We start from the raw sequence: 20,185 nt of genomic DNA on the forward strand, positions 1-20,185 counted from the left end.
AGGTGGTTTAGGGAGACAGATGCCCGTGTCTGGATTCTGGGGCCTCGACTGCTGACCACTGTCCCCCCCCCCCGGCCCCCCACACAGGTCACGGTCACCACCATCGGCTACGGGGACAAGGTGCCCCAGACGTGGGTCGGGAAGACCATCGCCTCCTGCTTCTCCGTCTTCGCCATCTCCTTCTTCGCACTCCCAGCGGTAGGTGTTCCGTGTGGGGCGTCGCCACTGCTCACCAGCCTCCCCTGGGCTCCAGGCCAGCAGGGCCCCACTGTGAGCAGGGCCCCACTGTGAGCAGGGCCCCACTGTGAGCAGGGCCCCACTGTGTGTAGGGCCCCACTGTGTGCAGGTTCCCGCTGTGAGCAGGGCCCCAGTGTGTAGGGCCCCACTGTGTGCAGGGTCCCCACTGTGTGCAGGGTCCCACTGTGTGCAGGGCCCCACTGTGTGTAGGGTCCCCACTGTGTATAGAATCCCCACTGTGTGCAGGGCCCCACTGTGTGTAGGGTCCCCACTGTGTATAGAATCCCCACTGTGTGCAGGGCCCCACTGAGTGTAGGGTCCCCACTGTGTATAGAATCCCCACTGTGTGCAGGGCCCCACTGTGTGCAGGGCCCCACTGTGTGTAGGGTCCCCACTGTGTGCAGGGCCCCACTGTGTGCAGGGTCCCCACTGTGTGCAGGGTCCCACTGTGTGCAGGGCCCCACTGTGTGTAGGGTCCCCACTGTGTATAGAATCCCCACTGTGTGCAGGGCCCCACTGTGTGTAGGGTCCCCACTGTGTATAGAATCCCCACTGTGTGCAGGGCCCCACTGTGTGCAGGCTCCCGCGGTGAGCAGACTGCTTAGTGGGGCAAAACATGAGAAGCCCAGCTTCCTGCCCGGGCCCCAGTGGAGAGGCGGCTGGAGAGGGCCTTTCCCTGCACACTGGGGAGCAGACTGCTTATTCAGTCCCCAACGGGTAGGGTGAACCCCCAGGGCGGCTACCCTGGTGAGGGAGCGCGTGGTCCTGCACTGTGGCCTGGGAGGGGCCCTTGATCCACATCCTTCCCAGACCCACAGCCCAGGGGGAAAGCGGGTTCACTCTGCATGTGTGCGCATGTATGCGTGCACACTGTGTTAGCGTGTACCGTGTTGGGTGTGCATGTGGAATGTATGTGTATGTGTGTCTCACGGGTACGTGCATCGTGTGTATTTGCATATGCTTTGTGCCCGGGCACGTGTCGTGTCTGTACCTGTGTCCTGTGTGTATGTGGTGCACACGCATTGCATGTGTGTTGTGGGTACTGTACATGGTGCCCACACGGCACAGCCACAGTGCAGTGCTGTGTGTGCGCCTGGACCCTCTGCAGACGGGGGCTCCCTGCGTGAGGAGCCGGTCCCTGCCGTCCGCCCTCCTGGGTGCAGCTGGGTCCTCCTCCGCCGGGCCCACCCTCTGCCGGGGGCTGGCACCACGCGGGCCCCGTGCCCGTCAGGCCCAGCCCTGGGGGCCGAGGCGCAGGCTGGAGCGGGTCCCGTCTCTCCCAGGGGATCCTCGGCTCCGGGTTCGCCCTGAAGGTGCAGCAAAAGCAGAGGCAGAAGCACTTCAACCGGCAGATCCCGGCGGCGGCCTCGCTCATCCAGGTGTGGTGCCCGCCTGGCGGCCCGGTGCTCAGGGCCCGGGCTCCGCGGCCTCAGCGTGTCTGGGCCGCCATCCCCACAGGCACGGTGCTGAGTGCCAGTGGGCGTGGGGTCCCCCCACAGGTGGTGTCCCTGCCCCAGGACCCCGCCCCCCGCGCCAGCCAGCACCTCCCACCTCATCCCCCCCCGCCCCTCAGGCTCCCGTGGCCAACACGGCAGAGCCCAGGACGCAGCCTCCCAGGCCCCACTACCCCCGCCCCCCCCCCACATGGCGCATGGCCGCCCTCCTCCGCGTCGTCCCATCCAGAATGGGAACCTGGGCCTCAGGGACTCTGCCTCCTGGCCACTCAGCCTCGCCTCCCGCCAGCCCCAGGGCCGCTCCTCCTGCCCCGCCTGGTGCCCCCACGGCCCCTGGCACCCTCGCGGGAGGGAGCCCAGCCGTTGGGCTCTGCCCCGCCCCTGCCCTCACTGTGCCACCTCAGGGAGAGGCAGCCACAGGCCCCAAGGAGGGTCACAGGCCAAGGCCCCTGGTGCGAGGCGTGTGCTGCCCGCCGCCTCGGGGGGCTGAGGAGGCGAGGGCCTGGCAAGGGAGGCCCTGCTCTCCTGCGGGGGGTGGGGGGGTAGGGGCACGGCAGGATCGGGGCTGCAGCTTCTGCAGCTCAGCTCTCCCCCCCCCACCCCGTCGCCCCCTCCGCGGACGGCTGGGCAGGTGACAGCCTCTCCCTCCGGTTCCAGACGGCATGGAGGTGCTACGCGGCCGAGAACCCCGATTCCGCCACCTGGAAGATCTACGTGCGGAAACTGCCCCGCGGCCACGGGCACGCGCTGCTCTCCCCCAGCCCCCGCCCCAAGAAGTCGGCCATGGTACCCGCCCCCCCATCCCTCCCCGTTCCCAGGGCGGGCCGGCGTCGGCAGGCGGGGACTGTGCGGGTCAGCCCGGGGCACTGGCGGGACACACTTGCTCGACCCCGCCATCCGTGTCCCCAGACTCAAGGCCGTGGCGGGTGGGCCAGAGAGGGGTCCCCAGGCGTGACAGCTGTGGGAGAAGGCCCTTGAGGGGCCCCGGTGTTGGGCTGAGATATACAGCCAGGATAGCGGGGGCGGCGGGGGGCTCCGGGCAGGTTTGGCTGTAGTGGGGGGCGGCGGGTGGGGGGCCCCGCTGCAGCCCACACCCTCCCTGGGGCACCCGCCTCAGTGCCCAGCTCCTCTGCAGCCTCTGCACCACCGTCCCTCGCCGGAACCTTCTCCCAGGGCCCCACGCAGCCTGTGCCCCTTCCTTCCGCCGGGCACGTCCGCCGGGCGGCCCTGGCTGGCCCCGTAGATCCCCCCTCACGTGCTTGAGCCTCCTGGGGCCCCAGCCCTGGTCCCCAGGCCCTGGCGTGTTCCTATACATCTGTCTGTCCCCCCGCCCCTGGCCGTGAGCTCTCAGGGCTGAGACTGGGCCGAGCCCTGCGGGTGGGAGGGCTCCCTGGCCCGGGCCTTCTGAGGCTGGCGGGAGACTCCCATGAACCGCCAATTTATTGCCTGTTTTTTGTTGTTGTTGTTGTTGTTTTAGGTAAAGAAAAAAAAGTTCAAACTGGACAAGGACAACGGGGTGAGTGTGGGAGAGAAGACGCTCACGGTCCCTCAGATCATGTGCGACCCCCCCTCGGAGGAGCGGCGGCTGGACCCCTTCTCCGCGGACGGCTACGACAGTGCGGGTGAGGCCCCTACGGGGGGAGGCTGCGCGGGGCCTGGGCGCGGCTCGGACCCCTGCCCACTCCTGCCCAGGACCCTGCCGTCGGCGGGTGGGCTCAGGGGTCCCAGGGCCTGGCACTGGCCCGCTGGCCCGGCGTCGCCTCAGAGTCCTGCCCCTGCTTCCAGCCGAGTCCCTACAGGAGGCCTGCCCCCTGCACGCGCCCCCCCCCCCCCCGCCCAGAGGGGGACCCACGTTCTGTCCTGGACTCGGGGCTGCAGGGCGCCTGAGTCATATGGTGGCTGGTGCCCTGAGTCAGCAGAGGGGGGTGACCCCCCCACACACGGACCCCCACCAGGGGCTGGGCAGCGGGCATTCCACTCGCTGTCGCTCCCACCCTCCCCTCGTGGACCTGGTCCTGGGACCCACGGTGCCCGTGGCTGTGAGGACGGGGCCATTGTCCCAGCGTGGCCGAGCTCCTGTCCTTCACCCTCCGCACCCACGGGCGCAGCGCCCGGCCCACCAGCACTTGGTTCACGGGCAGAGGACCCGCTGTGTCCTCTGTACCTCGTGATGGTCCCTGGCAGGAGGCTGGCAGTGCCCTGGGGGGGGGGAGACTCAGCCGCTGTGCCAGGGGAGGGGCACTGCCATGGGCATCGTCCTGGGAGTCGGGCGGGCAGGACGGAGCCGGGCGGCCCCCGTGGCCGCATCACGTGCCTCTGGCTGTGGCTCGGGCCCAGCCGCGTCGCCGGTGAGCCCGGGACGTGCTCCCGCTGCTGCCGGAGCGGGCATAAAGGACAATTGTGCCCACAGATGCCCGTGCCCCGCGGCTGGGCTTGGGGGCAGGGCCATTGTGGGGATGCAAATGGGGGCTTTCTGCGGATGCTAATGGGCAGGTTGGGCGCGGGGAGAGGCCTCCTCAGCCGGCCGACTGCGGAGCCGGCGCCGCGTCCATTCAGCCGTGCGTTGCCCGGCGCACAGCGCGCCCACCGAATGCTGATGAGGCGCCCGTGCCCGGAAGGTCGGCGCCTGGCGTGCGGCTCTGCACGGCTGGTCCTCTCCCCCAGCGAGGGCGACCCGTCAGCCGGCCCTCGGCGTCGAGCCTCACCCCGAGGGTTGCCCAGGACGTGGCCTGGAGAGCCTGGCGTGGGGGGAAGGGTGCGGCCCCAGCTCCCCGTGCGGTGCCCGCAGCACTGCTCCGTCCGACAGCCGAGCCGGGCCCAGGCCTCCCCGTCTGAGCCTGGCAGGCGCACTGGTGGGCGAGCCGACAGGTCAGGCTGACGCCACCCCCTCCTGCACTCGGCCCGGCCGGGGAGCGAGGAGACGCACATCCCCACCCTTCACGGGAGTTCCTGGCAGTTCTGGGGAGACGGGAAACCCACAGCCAGAGCTTTGAGCAGTTTCTTAAAGTTGTAGCCTATCCGTACAAGGGAGTCCTGCTCAGAAACAAAGGAATAAACGCTTCGCGGCCCTGCTGGTGTGGCTCAGTGGATAGAGCGTCGGCCTGCGGACTGAAGGATCCCGGTCAAGGGCACAGGCCCGGGTTGTGGGCTTGATCCCCAGTGTGGGGCGTGCAGGCGGCAGCCAATCAGTGCTTCTCCTCATGGATGTCTCTCTCTCTCTCTCCCTCTCCCTTCCTCTCTGAAATCAATACAGATACATTTTAAAAAAAGAAAGAAACTATTAATGTGCATAATAGCCTGGGTGAATCTCAAAATAGTAATCATTATTTTTTATTGATGAGAGAGAGAGAGAGAGAGAGGTTTGTTGTTCCATGTATTGATGCATTCATTCATTCATCGATTCTTGCATGTGCCCTGACGGGGGATCAGACCTGCAACCTGGGTGAATCGGGACGTGCTCTGACCGGCTGAGCAGCGGCCGGGCTCAGAATAGTCATGAGTGAGAAAAGCCAGGCCAGAAAAAAAAAAAAAAAAGAGCACCAACTGTCTTATTTTACGTCTATAAGACCCAGCAAATGCAGACCGCCGTAGAGGGACACGTCCAGTGGCCGCCTAGGGACGGGGGGAGCTTGGGGACAGTTTGGGGGAGGCGTCCATGGGACACAGGAAACTCGAGTAGAGGGTCGGGGGGGTGGCACATCCATGACCTTGACGATGGCGATGGTCTCGCCGTGTGTCCAAAGTGACCAAATGGTACGCTTACAACACACATGTAGTTAGTTCGCTGCGTGTTCGTTCTGCCTCGGGAAGGAAGACCTACCAAATAAGACCGTTTTTTGCCAAAGCGAGAAAATGACCAGAAATACTTATGGGAACAGCGCGGCCGCTGGTTTCAAAGGCCCGGGGCTCGTTTATCGCCGCGCGGCACAGCTCCTGTAAATCACAAGGGGGAACGGCTTACGTCTGTAAAACGCAGTTCCCCGGGAAGGAAATACCAATCAGTCTTAGGGATGAAAGGATGCTGATAAGCTGCATTATGATAAGAGAAATACAAATTAAGGCGCTGGCATTTTTTACTTATCTGATCCCTAAATAACGAAAGCATCTGATAGCTGATAGCGCCCCACGGGCGGGCGCACCCCAGGCGCTCCTGTGGGAAAAAAGCGTATGGATAGCTGGATAGCGACCTCCCTGGAAGCCAGAGGCGCGGACGCCCTTCGACCCCGCCAGAAGCGTGTCCTGCTCCGACGTCGCACGTTTGCTCAGGGGGTCTGTTACCCAGACACCGACGTGTGTGGGTGTTATTAAACAGCAGACATGAGCCAGCTCTCCCCGACTCCACCCCCGCACGCCCGCCTCGCCCGCCTCGCAAGTCCCTTCGCCCCGCAGCATTAAAGCCGCACTGTCCCCGCTGCCTGGGGAAGGACACCCCTGATGTCTGACCCCCGAAATGACAGCGCCCGGGGTCGGAGGATCGGGGCCCTGGCGTCAGGCGTGTGCGAGCGGGGTGTTGACAGAAGGGGTCCGCCTGCCCCTCTGTGTCCCGGGACAGACCTGAGAACGGGGGACCGTCTCCTGGAAGGTGAAATGTCAGAAGGACGCGGTCAGTCCCCTGAGCCCGAGCCCGTTTTCAAGGACCCGCGGTGGACGGTCGTTCGCCTGGAGTCCATTCGCCGCGTCTCTGGGTCATTCATTCATGGCGGTGCCATTCCTCCGGGGGTTCAGAGCTGTCGCCACCGGTTAGATTACAGGGGTGGGCAAACGTTTTGACTCGAGGGCCACAGTGGGTTCTTAAACTGGACCGGAGGGCCGGAACAAAAGCATGGATGGAGTGTTTGTGTGAACGAATATAAATTCAAAGTAAAGGAGCGGAGGGGAGAGCAAGAGAACCGGATAGAACAGCCGGATCCGGCCCGCGGGCCGTAGTTTGCCCACGGCTGGGTTAGAAACACGTTTCCTCTTGATGGTTTTATGTTCTTCTGTAGATGTTGCTTCTCTTTTTTTTCCTCCTTCGAGCTCTATTGTTTGGCTTTTATTTAAAAAAAAAAAAGGATCCCCAGTGTGGGGCGTGCAGGAAAGAAAAGAAAACCACACCCCAATCCTGAGAGGTTTATGCTCTATCAGGCATTCGGTCTCTTGTCGGGACACCCCTCTTCAATCTTGTTTTCTATTCCCCCAACCTGGCCTTTAGCTTCGTTCGTTCCCTCTTCCTGGGCACCCCCATCCTTTCTTTAAACCTAATTCAGAGGGACACTCAGTTCATTTATGTGAAATCTTCCTTCCAACAGGCACCTCGAGGCTATACATTTTCCTCTGACGGCAGCGTTAGCTGGGACACAGACCTCGCCTTGAAATACGTCCCTCCTCGTGGCTTTCTCGGCAGTTTTCATTGTGTGTTCTGATTTTCCTCTTTGATCTGTGGGTTTTTTTTAAAGAGATGTTTCCCTTCACGGCCAAGCAGTCCCCTTTTTATCGCTGTCATTTATCTCCACTTTACCTGGCTTGCGGGGAGAGCGTGCGGCCTGTGGCGTCGCTTTGGAAAGGGAAGGTTTGCTTGGTGTCCAAGGGGCAAAAGATAGCACCCTTCACGTTCGTGAGCGTTCGTGGACTGACGCGGGGACGACGCGTTCTCCCTTCGTAGGACGCCAACGGTTAATTGGCGTGTACAGGCCGAGGGCACGGAGCAGGTACACGCACATGCGTGAGATGGTTATTCACGCACAGGTGCACGTGCTTGCTCATTGCATCCCTCGGATCGGCTCCAACCCTCCTTAGGACGCACCATTCTTTTTTTTTTTTTTAAATATATTCCATTGATTTTTTACAGAGAGGAAGGGAGAGGGATAGAGAGCTAGAAACATCGATGAGAGAGAAACATCGATCAGCTGCCTCCTGCACACCTCCCACTGGGGATGTGCCCGCCACCAAGGTCCATGCCCTTGACCAGAATCGAACCCGGGACCCCTCAGTCCACAGGCCGACGCTCTATCCACTGAGCCACACCGGTTTCGGCTGGACGCGTCATTCTTTTTATCTAATGTACCTGCTGCCGAATGCGGGGCCAGGAAAACAAAACCCCGCCTTTACAGTTCCGTGTCCAGGCGTCCCGTGGCGGGCGTGGGGGCGGTTTGGAGCACAGCCTGCTGGCCCAGCCGCTGGACAGAAGCCCGGCTCTCCCCTTCTCCTGTGTGACTCTGGGCAAGCGCCCGCCCTCGCTGTGCCTCCGTTTCTCTATCCGCGGAGCAGGGATCCCGACAGGGCCGCTTCCGGAGTGCATCAGCACGCCTCGGCCCCCGGTCTGTGCAGCGCCTGCACCCCCACGTCCCCCTCTTCCGCTCTGACCTCCCCGCCGCTCCCCTCCCCTGCCCAACAGCCCCCACGCCACCAGCTCCCTACGTCATGCATCTCAGGGCTGGCTCTCTCTGTTTTTTGTCGTCGTTAATCCTCACCTGAGGATGTTTTCCCATTGGTTATTAGAGGGAGTGGGAGGGGGAGGGAGAGACAGAGATGATATCGATGTGAGAGAGACACATGACTGGTCACCTCTTGCATGAGCCCTGACCAGGGCCCGGGCTGGGGAGGAGCCCGCAGCCAAGGTACATGCCCTTGACCGGCATCGAACCCGGGACCCTTCGGTCTACGGGCCGACGCTCTATCCACTGAGCCACGCCAGCTCGGGCTGGGCTGGGATCTCTTGAAAGCTTTCTTAAAGCGACATGACCAGGGAAGGCTCACACGCCTCACTCTACAGGTGTAGGGACCTGTGCTCTGTGTCCCCTCCTTCTGAGCTGCGCCGTCCTCACGCTGGTCCCAGGGCTCACGGGATGCGATGAACTGAATGCACGCGATCGAATGGGGGCCCGGCACTCACTTCCAAACACACGGGACCGTGGGACACGATCCGTGACCATGTGGGCGTCCCTCCGCGGATGCTGGAGCCGCTCATTCCAAACGGTGCGATGCTTCTCGGCGGTCTTGTTTTCTGTCCCCCCAACGCGGCCTTTCTGCTTATGAACCCCCTCTTCCCGGGGAACGTTATCCTTCCTTTTAATTCAGAGCGACGCTTAGTTCGTTCCCTTGAGGTCTTCCTTCTAAGAGGCACCCCGAGGTTATGGGTTCCCCTCTGTGCACGGTGCGCCGCGCTCTGTGGCAGCAAACCCACCGGCTCCCGGTTCTGGGCGGTTTTCGAAAACGACACGTCCGTTCGTTCCTGGGGACAGTTTCCCGGATGCATGCGTGTGCTCAGGCCAGCCTGATGGAATACCCCGCTGTGTGGCCCAACAGGCGTGATGGAGGCTGGGGTCCGAGACCCAGGTCACCGGCGGCTCCTCCTGAGGCCTCCCGCCTCCTGTGTCCACACGCAGTCCGTCTGTGTGTGTGTGTGTGTGTGTGTGTGTGTCCTGTCCTCTCTTCTGAGGAGGACCCCAGTCACCCCGGCTGAGGCCCCTCCCTGGCTCCCCTGCGCCATCCGTGGTCTTGTCTCGTCAGCCCGTGGGCGGGGCCTCTGCCGGCACCAGCGATGTTCGGGGCCACGTGAGCCTTTGCCGAGGGGCTGCCGGTGTGTCGTAGGCTGTTCAGCACCATTGCGAGCCCGTCAGGGTCCCGGCAACACCCCCCCCTCCAGGTTATGACAACAAAACTGTCTCCAGACATCACTGAATGTCCCTGGGAGGGCGGGGGAACCCCCAGTTGAGAACCACTGGGCTAAACGGATACCCCAGGGTTTGGGGGTTTTAAATATATTCTTTTTATTGACTTCAGAGAGGAAGGGAGAGGGAGAGGGAGAGAGAAACATCAGTGAGGAGAGAGAATCACGGATTGGCTGCCTCCTGCACGCCCCACACTGGGGATGGAGCCTGCAACCTGGGCACGTGCCCTGACTGGGAATCGAACCGTGACCTCCCAGTTCATGGGTCGACGCTCAGCCACGGAGCCACGCCGGCCGGACAGGGTTTGGGGATTTGGGATGCACGGTTTCTTGGGAATAACGCTGACCTCGGAGAAGAATGAGACCAGATGTGCTTCGCTCACCACGACCCCTGCCCCCGCTGCTTTCCCACTGACGCCCCGTCTGTGAACCCCGGGCCCTGGTTTTCAGAGAGGACGTGGCCCCGCACCGGTGTGCTGTGTTTGATAGAAAACGCGGGCAGCGTGGTCCCCCCCGTCGGCAGAGAGTGCTAACCCGACCCCCGGCCCCACCTGCTCCCTGCCCGTTGGCGTGGCGACGGCCTCCCGTGCGGATCCAGCCCAGGGCCGGGTCGCCTTCTGCCCCCACGTCTCCTGGTCCCCTTCTAAGCCAGACACGGCCCGGCTCCGTCTCTGCAGCACTGACATTTCAAAGGGTCCCCCCCTCCCCCCTCCTCGGCGGCGGGCCCGTCTGAGGTTTCCTGGCATTACACGGAGCCTGAGTGACCGCCGCGGGACCGGGTGTGCTTCTCGGAGTCACCGCCCAGGCCCGTGATGCCATCTCGCGCCGCAGGGGTTCCTCTGACCCCCGCCGCACCCCGTGAGGGTCCCGCGGGCCGCCCCGCCGTTTGGCCTGGTGACCAGGAAGCGGGCGAGGCGAGGAGCTCCGAGGCCCACAGATACAGCTCCTCCGTACACAGCGCCCCGTGAGGTCTCCCCGCGAGGCCCCGGGGCCGGGCCTGGAGACGGTGACGAAGGCTGAGCCGCTCCGGGCCCCCGGCACCGCCTGCGGACAGGACCGTCGGCAGAGCCTCCGCCCGCCCGCGGTTCCTCCTGTCGGTTCCTCTCGGCCACGCGTCGTGGGGACGCCGTCCTCATCCTTGGCCGTCCTTCGTGATGGCGCCTCGGGTGGCCCGGACGTGGCGGGGGGCGGGGGAGCCCCCCACGCGCTGGCCGGCCCGCGTCCCTGCGACAGGCTCACGGCCCTCGTTCTGGGATGGCTCTGTCCCGGTGCCGCTGACGCAGGCTGGTACACGCAGGCCGTGCCCGGGCCCGGGGCCTTCCAGTGGGGGTGAGCTCACTGGGGACCGAAGCTGGGGCACTGGGGCACTGGGGCGCTCACGGCTGGCAGGGCTCTGCTCTCTGCGGCCCTCTCCTCCACGGGACCTGCACCCCCACGGCGGCCCCAGCTGGCTCTCCTCCTCCTTTCAGTCCTCACCTGGGGGTGTTTTCTCCACTGGTTTCTAGAAAGGGAGGAGGGAGGGAGGGAGGGAGGGAGGGAGGGAGGAAAGAAGGGAGGGAAGGAAGGGAGGAGGGAGGGAGGGAGGAGGGAGAGAGGGAGGGAGGAGGAAGGAGGGAGGGAGGGAGGAAAGAAGGGAGGGAGGAGGGAGAGAGGGAGGGAGGGAGGGAGGGAGAGAGGGAGGGAGGAGGAAGGAGGGAGGGAGGGAGGGAGAGAGAGAGGGAGGGAGGAGAGAGAGAGAGAGGGAGAGGGATCAGAATGAGAGGCACACCGATTGGTTGCTTCCCCCCAGGATCAAAGCTGCAACCACGGTACGTGCCCTTGACCGGAGATCAAACCCGTGACCCTTCAGCCCGTGGGCCGACGCTCTAACCACGGAGCCAAACCGGCCAGGGCTTCGTCCATTTTTACAAGCGAAACTTTGTATCTCCAGACACCGACGTGCAATAACAGGGAGACCCCACACGCCCTTTAACCAGCCCCCCACCCCCGAGGGAACCGCTAACACGGCCCGGGCACCGCAGCCAGGATGGCGGCGCCGAGAGGCCCCCCCCCACACACACACAGACACACAGACGGTCCCGCCGCACACGGCCCCTCGTGGGCCCTGCAGAGCCACACCCTCCCCCCTCCTCTCCCTTGAAACCACCCATCAGAGCGCCCGTCCCACCAGTTTGTCATTTCCAGAATGTTCTATGCGTGCACGCACACGGCCCGCGACACGTGGGACCGGCTCTTTTGACGCTGCGTCACTCCGGTCAGGTTCACGCGAGCCACCGCCGGCCGGGTCGGCGCGCCCGCCTTGCCGAGGGGAGCTCTGAGGCGTCGGCGTGCCACAGTCGGCGTGACCGTTCGCTGTTGCACGTCGGGGCTGCTTCCTCTTGGGGCGCTTCCACCCCGTGGTCGGCTGAACAGGCCCCCCCGCCCCGCCCCAAGCACCTCGGTCCTAGCTCCTGGACCGAGTGCCTGTGGCCTGTGCGGTGGCGGCGGAGGCCCTGCGGGGTGCCGGGCCCAGCGTCCTCACGGCACCCTCAGAGGAGGGAGGCACAGGGAGGTGAACCCACAGAAGCCGGGGAGAAGGAGCCACGTGACAGTGACATGAGGGCGGGTCATGGGCTGAGGGGGTGTAGGTGGCTCCCGGGCCAAAAGGCAGAGACACCCTCCGGGAGGGCCCCCCAGAAGCCCTCTGGCCGGGGTCTCCGTCCCCTAAGAGGCGGTTGGGGCGCTGGCCTCGGCTGTGAAGGAACACGTCGGGCTGTGCTAAGCCGCCGCGCTGGCGGTGGTCCCGCGCAGGGGAGACGAAGGCACCGGTAAAGCCGGTGTCAGCTTGTGGGTGTCGCCCGGGAGCCGAGCTGCTGAGTCGCGTGCGTGTTCGTGTTCAGTGTCGGAAGCAACGGCCCAGCGTTTCCCAGTGGCCGCGCCCTCCCTCCGGCGACCCCGTTTCTCCGGTCCTCGCCGGCGCCCGGTGGCCCTGCTGGCCACGTCCTCGTCCCACGAGTGTGAGCAGCGAGCGCCCCCCCCCTCCCCCTGGCCCCCCGCATCTTCCCAGCATCCTCTCCCATCGCCTCTCCTGTGCCCCGGTCGGTGCCACATTCTTCCCGATCATTTGCCCGGTTCCCGATCGGGTCCTTTTGTAAATACTGAAGTTTTGCAAAGTCTCCATATTCTGGATACTCGTCTCGGGTCAGACGTGTGCTCTGAAAATACATTCGCCCGCCCTGTAGCTTTTTTTTTTTTCTTTTTTCACCCTCTGAGCAAATACTTTTAATTTCGAGGAAGTCCATGTTATTCTCCCAATGGATTGTTCTCCCAGGATCAGGTCTAAGAATCCTTCGCGTCACCCTGATCCTGAATGCTCTCTCCGATCGTTTGTTTGTTTGTTTGTTTGTTGTTAACAGCCTCCTTCAGGTGTAACTCACGCGCCGTGCAATTCGCCCGTTTAAAGTGTGCAATTCAGTGGTTTGTAGCAAGGCCCCGGGGTTGTGCCGACATCCCCACGATACATTTTAGGCAAGGATGACCCCAGGTGCACGAGCTCCCCCACTTCTGGGTTGCTGGCGGCCCCTGGAGATGCCAGGCTCTGCGGGGTGGGGGTGGGGGGGGGCGGGGGAGACAGGAGCTCTGGGCACGTGGCTGGTGAGCGCCGGGCAGAATCGGATCCAACACGCGCGACGTGGCCCTGCAAGGTCCGAGGCTGTTTATCTCGTCGACCGGCAGAGGAAGCCAGGCTGAGCCATCAAAGACCTTCCCGAGGTCACGTGCTCGGAAGGGGCACGTTCAGGATCTGCGGGAGCACGGCTCTGGGGCTGCGAGACCGAGATAAGGACTCGGGTCGATGACGCAGGCGGAGGGGAGCTCCAGGGGGTTCAGGCTGGGGAGCGGCACCCTCAGAGAAAGAGTGTTTTGCTACAGGCCCCCTCGGCGGTCCACCTTCCCACGTGGCGACATGCAGCCACGGTCGGTGGCCCCAGAGGCCGGGGCGTCCGGGACGGAGCGTGCAGAGTGCCTGGGGGGGGGGGTCCGAGTTTATATGGTTTCATTCAGCACCGCCTCCGGCCCTTTCTCTCTTAAAAAAAAATATATTGTTTTATTGATTTCTGAGAGGAAGCAAGAGGGAGAGAGAGAGAAACATCCATGATGAGAATCATTGCTCGGCTGCCTCCTGTGCACCCCACACTGGGGCTGGAGCCTGCAACCCAGGCCTGTGCCCTGACCTCCTGGTTCACAGGTCAACACTCAACCCCTGAGCCTCACGGGCCGGGCCAACCTTTCTGGGTCTGCGTCCGAGCCTGTACCCCGTCCCCCCCGCCCCCCAGAGATTAGCTGGTCGGAGGCGGCAGGTCTGGTTGGAGAAGCCACCGGAGGGGGAGGGAGAATGACCTGCAGACCAGCAGCGAGGGGACCCCGCCACCTGCCCGCCGCTGGCCCGCCCCCCAGAGTCCCTCGGCGTGGCCCGAGGGGATCGGGTCTCACGAGCTGCCGGCGGCACCGGTCACCCCGACGTGCGTATCGGGTGTGTCCGCACCAGCACCGTTTCCGGAGGAGACCGCCCTTCGTCCCTGTGTCTGCTGGGCTCCTGGGCCCCCGAGTTCCTCGGCCAGCGAGGCATAGGGTGACTGGCGGGCCCTCTCTCCCGAGCCACGGACCTGGGCGTCTGTTCCCATGCCAGTCCCGTCTCCTGTGAACTCCGTCCCTTTACAGTCCCGTGGGACACCAGGGAGCGAGGTGCCTGTCGGTGTGTTAAAGGCTTTCGCATCTGTGTTTGTAGGTTTCTGTACGGTCCTCATCCGGTTTTGTGATGGGGGAATTCTATTTTCATAAAACGCGTTGGAAAGTAGACCCCCCCCTCTCCCATCTCCCGGGAGGTGTGGTATGCCGTTATCACTCATTTCCCCCTAAAGGTTTGGGAGAAAAACCACCGGGGCCTGGGAATTCTCCCCACCACAGTCCCCAGCTTCGGAACACCCCCCGTGGCCACTGCCGACACCGCGGGTAAGACAAAGTCTCGGCTCAGTCCTCCCCTCCCTCCTGCCCGTGCCCGACCGGCTCCACCCGGCCCCGCGTCCCCGCCTCTGTGTTCACGAGGTCGCCGTCTTCTCACGGGGCCACGTCATGCGAGTCTATGTTTGGGTTCCCATCTCTGTGGAACCCCTCCCCGCCCCCCCCGCGGCCCCCGGCCCGACCGCCAACAGAGGCTCGGAATCCGGACCCGAGGATGCCGTCTGCTTGGACGTGTGCGTTTGGCCCGTTTCCCCCAAATTTCTGCCCTGAGTTCCGGAGCCCGCCCCCGGGGAGAAGGACCTCAGAGCATCTGCTTCCGCCCAGGTTGGCCAGGAACTTCCCGGCCCGGATGGTCCCCGAGTCGCTCACGATGGTGGCCGACCTTCAAGCAGCCAGGGAGGAAAAGATCAGGAACCTTTAAATCACAAGCGGAACTTCCTTGCGAGGCCCCGGGCCATACAATGCCCCGCTTCGGGCTGCGTGCACGGTGCGGTCTGTGCTTTCTTTCTTTCTTTTTTAAAAAAATATATTTTATTGATATTTTACAGAGAGGGATAGAGAGATGGAAACATCGATGAGAGAGAAACATCCACCAGCTGCCTCCTGCACACTCCCCACTGGGGATGTGCCCGCAACCAAGGTACATGCCCTTGACCGGAATCGAACCCGGGACCCTTCAGTCCGCAGGCCGACGCTCTATCCACCGAGCCAAACTGGCTAGGGCACGGTCTGTGCTTTCTGATGCACCGGCCCCGTCTCATCCAAGTCGTCAACTTGACGTGTATGCAGTTGTGTGAAGTATTCCCTTAGCATTCATTGTTTGCATCCTCATCCCAGGACAGACGTTTTTATTTGAGGGAGAGAGAGAGAGAGAGAGAGGAGGAGGGAGAGACATCTCTGTGAAAGGGAAACATTAGCCGGTTGCCTCCCATCCAGGCCCTGCCGGGGATCAGACCCACCACCTGGGCATGTGCCCGCCCGGGAATCGAACCTGCAACCTTTGGGGGGGGGGGGGGGGGACAGGTTGTTGCTCACGCAGCTGAGCCCCGTCGGCCAGGGCTCCGTGCTGATTCTTTCCGTGTTGACGGCTTTCGAGTGATGTCAGTCATTTCGTGTTGTTTTCTGAGGAATTGCCATGACCGCGTGCACCTGCGGTTTGGCCTCACCGGCTGGTCTCTGAGTGGAGGGTGTAAACCAGGGTTCCCAGCGTGGGGCGCACGCCCCCAGGGGGCCATGGGGCGTTGAAGGGGGGCCATTGGAGAATGAGTTGTTCGCAGTGAATTCCTGGCATTTCTATGGTCCTGGGGGCCCCATATACAGCATATACATACATATGGTGACGTATTTATGCATTTCTGGTCTCTTATGTTTTGAAACGTTGCTATTTTTTTTCCCTATCACTTCCTATTATTACTATTTTTTAAAAACAATTTCTTAGTGATCTCTTCCTCAGGACTTCCACTGTCCTTGCGTTCTTGGATTTTTCTCCTTCGTGGACGCCCTGTTCTTGGGAAGCTGGCTTAGACCAAGTTCATGGCCTCTTGGCTTCCTCCGCGTGAACAGGGGTTCGCCTTTTGAATAGTAAGAATTCTGTGCCAACCGGGGGGCATCGGGTTTTAGAGACGCCGAGGTGGGGCGTGGCCAGAAAGGGTGGGGGCCCCTGGGTGAAACCTCCCTTTCGCCGTGGCCCTTCGTCCTCGCCGCTCTCCAAACGTGGTCCCTTCCGTGCGGCCTCCGCACCCGCCGAGCTCCCGCGGGCGGTGAGCGGTCTCCCGCGCTTCTCCGACCATCGCCGGCCGCTGCCAGCCCCGGGCCCCTTCCCCCGGGAACCCGCTCTCCCTTGCCTTCCTCGCCTGCGTCTCCGCCCGTGAGAGAACTCCCAGCGGGCGTTTCTTTCCTTCACGTTTTTGGGAAATGCCACGCCACTTCCGTCCGGTCTCCACGGTCACTGACGTGGACCGTCGCTCCACGTCATGTCCCTCTCTACGCCACGTGTCACGGCGTTCGCACGCTTTCTCGTCGTCCGTTTTCAGACGCCGGTGACGCGTCTGGTCAAATGGCCTCCTGTCGGGGGAGTGTCTGCTTCAGCCTGTCTATTTTTGTTTTTTTTTAAAAAAAATATATTTTATTGATTTTTTACAGAGATCGGGAGAGGGATAGAGAGCTAGAAACATCGATGAGAGAGAAACATCCATCAGCTGCCTCCTGCACACCCCCTACTGGGGATGTGCCCGCCACCAAGGTCCATGCCCTTGACCGGAATCGGACCCGGGACCCCTCAGTCCGCAGGCCGACGCTCTATCCACGGAGCCACACCGGGCAGGGCCAGCCTGTCCGCTTTTGTTTCCTGTATCTCAGGACTCTGTGGTCACTTGCGTATGTGACGTCCATCGTGTTAGAGTTTTTTTTTTATCGTTGTGGCTTATGTGCCGAGCCTTGGGCCACGATCCCCATCCCTCGTCGTCTTGGTGACATGGGTCGCTCGGGGGACCTTCCCGCCGGCGTTTGGGGTGGCCGCCCCGGCCCTCTGGGCTCAGCGCGGCGTGTCCTCTTCCCCCCACCCCGGTTCCTGGGACCTGTGTGTGCGTCTCTGAGTCTATAACGTGTCCATGGCGGGGCGTGCGTCCCTGGTTCCTGCTCCAGGCACTGTGGCCACCCCTTGCTTCTTGTTTAATTCACTTACGGCTAATGCGATTACGGGGATGTGGTAGGATTCCCGTCTGCCATTTGCGCTCGCCTCGTGGCCCTTTTGAGCCCCTCTGCCTCCTCTCCCGCCTCCCGTGGGCTGAAGAGAGACTGCCTTCCCTCTTCCCCGTGCCGAAGACGGAGGCATCCTGGCGGGTCCGTCGCCAAGGCCACTGGCCCTCCTGTCCCGCCGGCTCACACCTGCCCTGCCGCTCCTCCGGGGCTCCGTCGTGTCTGCGCTTTCCGACGCCGGGAACTCGGTGTGGCTTGTTTTACAACCCGTCTCTCTGGGTCGACGTTCTCCACTCGGCGAGTCGCTGCCATCGCTCCCTTTCCTGCTCCACACGCCGTTTCGGCGAGTTCCTCGGCACACGTATGCTCGCTGCTTTGACGTCTTGGCCTCTGAGGCGGAGGGGTGGGCCCCGTGGGGGAGCACCTCTGTGGGCTGCTGCTCGCTCCACGTGCGCGCTACGCCCCCGCGGCCCTGCGCGTCTCAACATGCTGGGCTTGCCCGGCCGGTGTGGCTCAGTGGTCGCGTGTCAGCCCATGAATCAGTCAGGGCACAGGCCCGGGTTGCCGGCTCGATCCCCAGGAGGCAGCTGCTTAGCGCTCCTCTCCCATCCTGGATGTTTCCATTCCTATCTCCGTCTGCCTTCCTGTCTCTGAAATCCACATCCACGGCCACCACCAAACCCCGACTTCGGTGCCATCCCCGGGGAGCTGGGGCTCAGGGCCTCCCTCCAGGCCCCGGTGCTGCTTGCGGGCTGGTGTGACGACGCACGCGTGGCCCCGCCAGGCCTGGCCCTGCAGTGCGTCTCCTGCAGCGGGCGGCCGCTGACGTGTCGGCTCGAGGGCCTTCCATCCTTGTTTGTGTGTGTTTAGGCCTGGCTTCCTCCGTGTCACCACCGGGTCAGCCCGGCTCGTGGTCAGACGGATGGCTCAGAGGTTTTGTTTGATGCTGGAGCCAGCGCCCCGACCGTGTGCTGAGGGGCTGTGCGCGAGGTCAGAGGTCGAGTCCCGGCAGCTCACGGGTCTCTCCGTGTCTGTCCTTCCTGCTGCGCAGGGCCTCACGGCGGCCAGGGAGAGACGGGGCGCAGGTGGGGGGGTCCCCTCTGGCCTCGCCCGGGAATGTGCAGCCTCCAGGCCTCGGGAACTCCTTGAAGTCCCCCCAGTAGCCGTGACGTGAGCTCCCCGGTCATTGCCGTGCGTGGGGTTTGCACAGATGCTCCCCACACACCCCAACTGTCTGTGGGTGCAGGTGCTGAGCTGAGGGTCCGCGAGGCCGCTGTGCCCAGAGCGAGGGAGGAGGCGGGAGCAGCCCTCTGTGCTCAGCGCTGCGTGTCCTCTTTCCCCACCCCGGTTCCTGGAACCTGTGTGCGTCTTTGAGTCTATAATTCCGTGTGCCCTTGACCACACACGTGGTCGCTCTCGCATCGCCCTTCCTCGTTACCACAGGCGTGGTGTTTGTTCTAGAAGCGCCCAGCGTGTCCCCCAGGCCCACGCAGCGTCCGCTCAGAGTTCACTCCCTTCCCTCCGGCATCTGCTCTTCCCTGGTGTGAGCGTGCGTGTGTGTGTGTGCACGCGTGCGCTGGGCTTCCCAGCCCGTGTCCTCTGCGTGCGTGGACACCTCCCCGTGGCCGGTGCCGGGGCCCTCTCTAATATTCCGTCCTCGCGCATCCAGGCGGGGCTGCATAACCCGGGGGGGCTTTATTTTTTTTTTAACCTTGGGTATTTATTTTATTTTTTGCACATTTTTGGAGGCCTATCCCTAAGGTGAATTCCTAGAACAGGGCCTGCTGGGTTGAAAGACAAACACACCCTTAGTTCTGTTAAATCGTGCGCATTCCGCTCCGCAGGGATGGGGCCCCGGCGTTCCCAGGGCAGCGGGACCGCACGCAGGCGGCCGCAGGAATGTTAGCGAGACCTGGGGTTTTTGTTGATCTTGATAGCGAAAAAATGACATCTGGACTTTGCTCTCGCTGGCGTGGAGGGTTTCCGAGGGAAACTGCAGACTCCGTCCGACGCGGAAGGGCCAGGGCTGTGAATCCCCCTCCGAGCTGCTGCTCGATGGAGCCCGCGTCTCCAGCCCCCACCGGGCGTAGCAGGTTTGCGGAGGTTGCAGCCACGGGCCTGCTGCTGGCCATGCTGCCGTAAAGCCGTCCTCCCGTGCGTCAGGGCCTTCTCACTGTGCGGGGTGCGTGGGGTGGTTGGAAAGTGGCTGCCGTCGAGTGATGGTTCGCTCCTGGCCTCAGGGCTGCAGTCACACGTGGGGGGCCTCCCTCTAGGCGCCATCCGCAGAGACCCCCCCTGTCCCCCAGCGCCTGTCCCCCCGTAGTAGCCGCCGCGGCACGTGTACGGGGCGTTTAGGGGCTGTTCATGAGCCCGTGGGGGTAATCGTGTTTCTTCTTAAACCCGTGAACCTGGGAGAGCTGGCGGGTGTGCGCGTCCGCGTTCAGAACCGACGGCGGCCTCCTCTCTCCTCCCCACGCTCTCCCCGGTCAGGCTGGTGTGTCGGTTCGCACGTGCTCAGAACAGGGCTCGCCGTCGGAAGCCACGCCCGGGAGCGCACGTCTGCCTGGCCGCCGAGGCCGAGGCCGGGCCGAACCTCCCCGCAAAGCCCGCCGCCGGCTGTGGCGCTGTCTGTGAGGGCGGCTCTTGGGTCCAGTTTCCTAATTCTTTTTTATTAATTCGTATTTTTTTGGAAAACGAGTGTGTTCAGGCTCTTCGTTTCTAATGAGGTCAGCTTCCCGCAAGGAAGGCGTCCACGTCGCTGTTTTCCCCAGAGGCGCGGGCCGGCCGGCCGTTGGGAAGTCGGTGCTCCCTTCCAGCCAGAGGCCCCGCCGCCGTTTCTTCCTTGTGTTGGTGCTTCCTCTCCGCTCCTGAAGGAGGACGCGGTCTGTTTTACTTCCCCCATCACCAGGGTTTTGATGTTACTAAACGGATCTCCTCTGCCGGTTCCTGCCTCTCCGCTTCCTGCCCTCCTCGCCGCCGTTCCTTCCCCGTGCCCCCTCTGCAGCGGTGCCTCTCCGAGCTCCCCCACATACGTGGTCCTCACGTGCGCCCCTGGGGTGGGGGCTCCGCAGGTCGCTCGGCCCGGTGCCACTCGCAGACCTTCTCGGCAGCTGCTTCAGCCGCCGGGCCTGCCGTGGGGCCCTCGTCTAGC

General features: G+C 63.3%; 1 protein-coding gene across 1 annotated transcript in view; it reads left to right on the forward strand.

The window, feature by feature from the left end:
• The window catches only part of KCNQ1 (potassium voltage-gated channel subfamily Q member 1), a gene marked incomplete at its 5' end in the record, with an annotated part of 196,641 nt that overhangs the window by 8,994 nt on the left and 167,462 nt on the right, over window positions 1-20,185 (forward strand). The window contains 4 exons of the mRNA XM_080688747.1: window positions 88-198; window positions 1,521-1,616; window positions 2,349-2,477; window positions 3,169-3,313. Coding sequence (XP_080544873.1) covers window positions 88-198; window positions 1,521-1,616; window positions 2,349-2,477; window positions 3,169-3,313 — 481 coding nt within the window. The remainder of the gene's footprint in view (window positions 1-87; window positions 199-1,520; window positions 1,617-2,348; window positions 2,478-3,168; window positions 3,314-20,185) is intronic.

The sequence above is a fragment of the Plecotus auritus genome (genome assembly GCF_963455305.1).
Source record: "Plecotus auritus genome assembly, contig: SCAFFOLD_33, whole genome shotgun sequence".
Classification (NCBI taxonomy): domain Eukaryota; kingdom Metazoa; phylum Chordata; class Mammalia; order Chiroptera; family Vespertilionidae; genus Plecotus; species Plecotus auritus.